The sequence below is a fragment of the Neltuma alba genome, unplaced genomic scaffold, assembly GCF_004799145.2.
Source record: "Neltuma alba isolate B1F8T4 unplaced genomic scaffold, ASM479914v2 tig00011304_pilon, whole genome shotgun sequence".
NCBI classification, from domain to species: Eukaryota; Viridiplantae; Streptophyta; class Magnoliopsida; order Fabales; family Fabaceae; genus Neltuma; species Neltuma alba.
The window spans coordinates 795062-797794 of NW_021636013.1; the positions used below are offsets into that span (position 1 = coordinate 795062).

Consider the following 2733-nt stretch of genomic DNA (forward strand, 5'->3'; position numbering starts at 1 on the left):
CATAAAATTAAAGATGATGATGATTACCCCTCTTACAAATGATTCAATGTGTGACTCCATCCTTTAAATTTCGTGCAACTAGTGTATGTTTTCAAGCGTTGCAGAAATTTTGAAAATAAATACATTTATGATTTATGAATATATAGCTCTACTTGTAAAAAATTTTCCATTATACATACATATATAGTGTGCAGATAACCACTTAAGTTATTAACCACTATAAAAGACCAGCAAAAACTAATTATGTAAGAATCAAGTGACATGAGCATGGGGTGGGTAAAACATGGGGTGGGTAAAACATGGGGTGTCTTGGATATTTGTGATTATATCATAGAAACAAGAGTAAAATATTTTGACTACCTTTTTAGTTTATATCAATTATATAGATCTCGTTTTTATTTTAAAAACATACAGTTTAGTCTAATTAGTTAACACTGTTAGGAATATTCTAAAAATATTATTTTTAACTGAAATTTATATTAAAATAAAATTTATTTACTATTTTACTCCTCATTCTAATAAATTCCTAAATTATATTTTTACAATTACATCAATTTCATTCAGTTAAGGCAAACATAAAAGATTTGATTAAAAATTTAACTAATTTTTTTAATAAATATATATACTTAACTAAATATGTTTATAAATTTTTATAACAAAGATGTGTTTAAAAGTTTTGAATTATAAATTTAAATAATTTATAAAATCTTTTAAACTTATATCATTTAAATTTTACGATAAACAAAAGCTATGTATTTGAAATATATTTTTACAATTTAAAATAAATCAAAGTGAAGATTTCTAATGAATGTGATAAAATGTTAAAATTATAAAATTTTATGATTTAGATTAAAATTAAAATTTTTTATAACATATTAGAAATTTTAAAGATAATTATTTTTTTGATTTTATAAAAACATTTTTTGTAAAATATAAACGTTCAAATAATAATTAATTTAAAAAGGGGCATTTTGTTCAAAAAAATAATTTAAAGTCAAACTTCTGTGAACTAATAATTTGGATAGATAGAAATAAAATCTTAAATATAGGAGGGAGGTTTGTGTAACATATATTTTAACTGTAAGAGGGGTCTATATATATTTTTAAAATAAAAGAGATGTCTCTGTAATTAAAATAAAATAGAAAGATAATCGGTGTATTTTACTCTAGAAATAAATTTAAGGATATCTAATTTTTTTGTTGAAGGCAAAATGTTGAAATTAAACAATACAAATAATAATTAAATAATGTTTATTTAAATAATTAGTTAAGCTACCAATGCGTATTATGTATAAATTAAAGTCTGAACACTGCGACCCATAATCCGTTGCTTGTAAATATAGTTTCTGGTAAGTTATCATCAATACAAAATATAAAATTTTTATGCCTAACTATTTCATTATAAATCATTAAATTGTTTTTAAAAGAACTTAACGATTAATTTTTTTTAATGTTAATATATATATATATATATATATATATATATAAAAGTTATAGTCAGTCCACAGAACATACCATATAATCAATTAAAGTATATCACATTTATAGAATACTTTTTTCAAGGAGGCCAATAGTAAGCTACTTTATTCTTGATCAAGCCAACAAAACTTATATGGAGTATTATACAAATCGCAAAGACGATCGACTTCGTGTTTATACAAGATCACACACTTCAACAGAAAATACAAAAGACAAGCAAAGTAATTATGGAAGGATTAAGGTTACGCTCTCATGAGTTGTCCAAGTGTGATGCTGTCGAACTGGTTCATCGAATGAGGTTTAGGCCTCACAAGTTGCAAAGATACTTCTTCCATGGTTGGTCGGCCCCGAGGATCTTCATTCAAGCAAGCAAGCAAGTGCAATTTTGGCAATCAGCATTACTTCCTCAACAACTAGGTTTAAAGGTTGAGGAAGTCGCTGATCCAACACATCCTTAAGTGGCAAATCATAAGATGTTGGAGTCTCTGTCAAAGAACAAATAAACTCTCCTGGATGTCTTCCCATTAAGATCTCTAACGTTAGAACACCAAAATTATAGACATCACATGTCTTTGTTGCTTGCATTGTAAAAGCAATCTCTGCAACAAGCATGTTAAACTATGAGAATAGTCAAATTGCGTTACATAGAATATAATAGCAAGGATTGTTGGCTACAAAGAATGGAGGCCTAACCTGGAGCAGCATAACCAAAGGTGCCAGCAAATGAGGTCATGTTGTTCGAGTCAAGCTTTAGAAACTTGGCTACTCTGAAGTCAGTGATATGAGCTTCTTGATATTCTGAATCTAACAGGATGTTTTTGCTTGATACGTCACGATGAACTATAGGACATGAGAGACCATGGTGCATATGGAATATTGCACTAGCGACACCTCTCACAACATTCACCCTCTTATCCCAATCAAGTTTAGATGCTCGCTCTTGACATTTTAGAATCTTATCCAAGCTTCCACCTTCTATGAACTCGTAGACTAAGAATAAGAGCTCTGGGCTCGAAAAATATCCGACCAACTTCACTACGTTATGATGTTCGATTTCTATTAGTGCTTGAATTTCACTTCTGTATGCTTTGAGATTGCAGAAACTTGTGTTTGAAGTTGAATGAAGTTTCTTCACAGCAAAAAATTCACTTGGAAGTAACTCAGCCTTTTAAACACTTCCTTGTCCTCCCACCCCAACAAGATATTTCTCATCGAAATCCTCAGTAGCCTCAACAACTTTTTGATGCAACATTT

The 2733-nt window shown here is 28.6% G+C and overlaps 1 protein-coding gene across 1 annotated transcript; it reads right to left on the minus strand.

Moving 5' to 3' along the window:
- Window positions 1-1829: 1829 nt before the first annotated feature.
- Window positions 1830-2374, minus strand: LOC114711711 (MDIS1-interacting receptor like kinase 2-like). The gene is made up of 2 exons (XM_028896134.1): window positions 2173-2374; window positions 1830-2078 (listed from the first exon to the last, which is right to left on the minus strand). The coding sequence occupies exons 1-2, from the start codon at window positions 2345-2347 to the stop codon at window positions 1837-1839; spliced, it is 417 nt and encodes a 138-aa protein (XP_028751967.1). The 5' UTR covers window positions 2348-2374; the 3' UTR covers window positions 1830-1836.
- Window positions 2375-2733: the final 359 nt, after the last annotated feature.

What these genes read in the sequence shown, in the direction of transcription:
- LOC114711711 (XM_028896134.1), bottom strand. Translation starts at nt 2,347, where the DNA reads ATGCACCATGGTCTCTCATGTCCTATAGTTCATCGTGACGTATCAAGC. An exon ending in CTTTGGTTATGCTGCTCCAG is followed by an intron (nt 2,079 to 2,172) that starts GTTAGGCCTCCA and finishes TGCTTGTTGCAG; the next exon opens with AGATTGCTTTTACAATGCAA.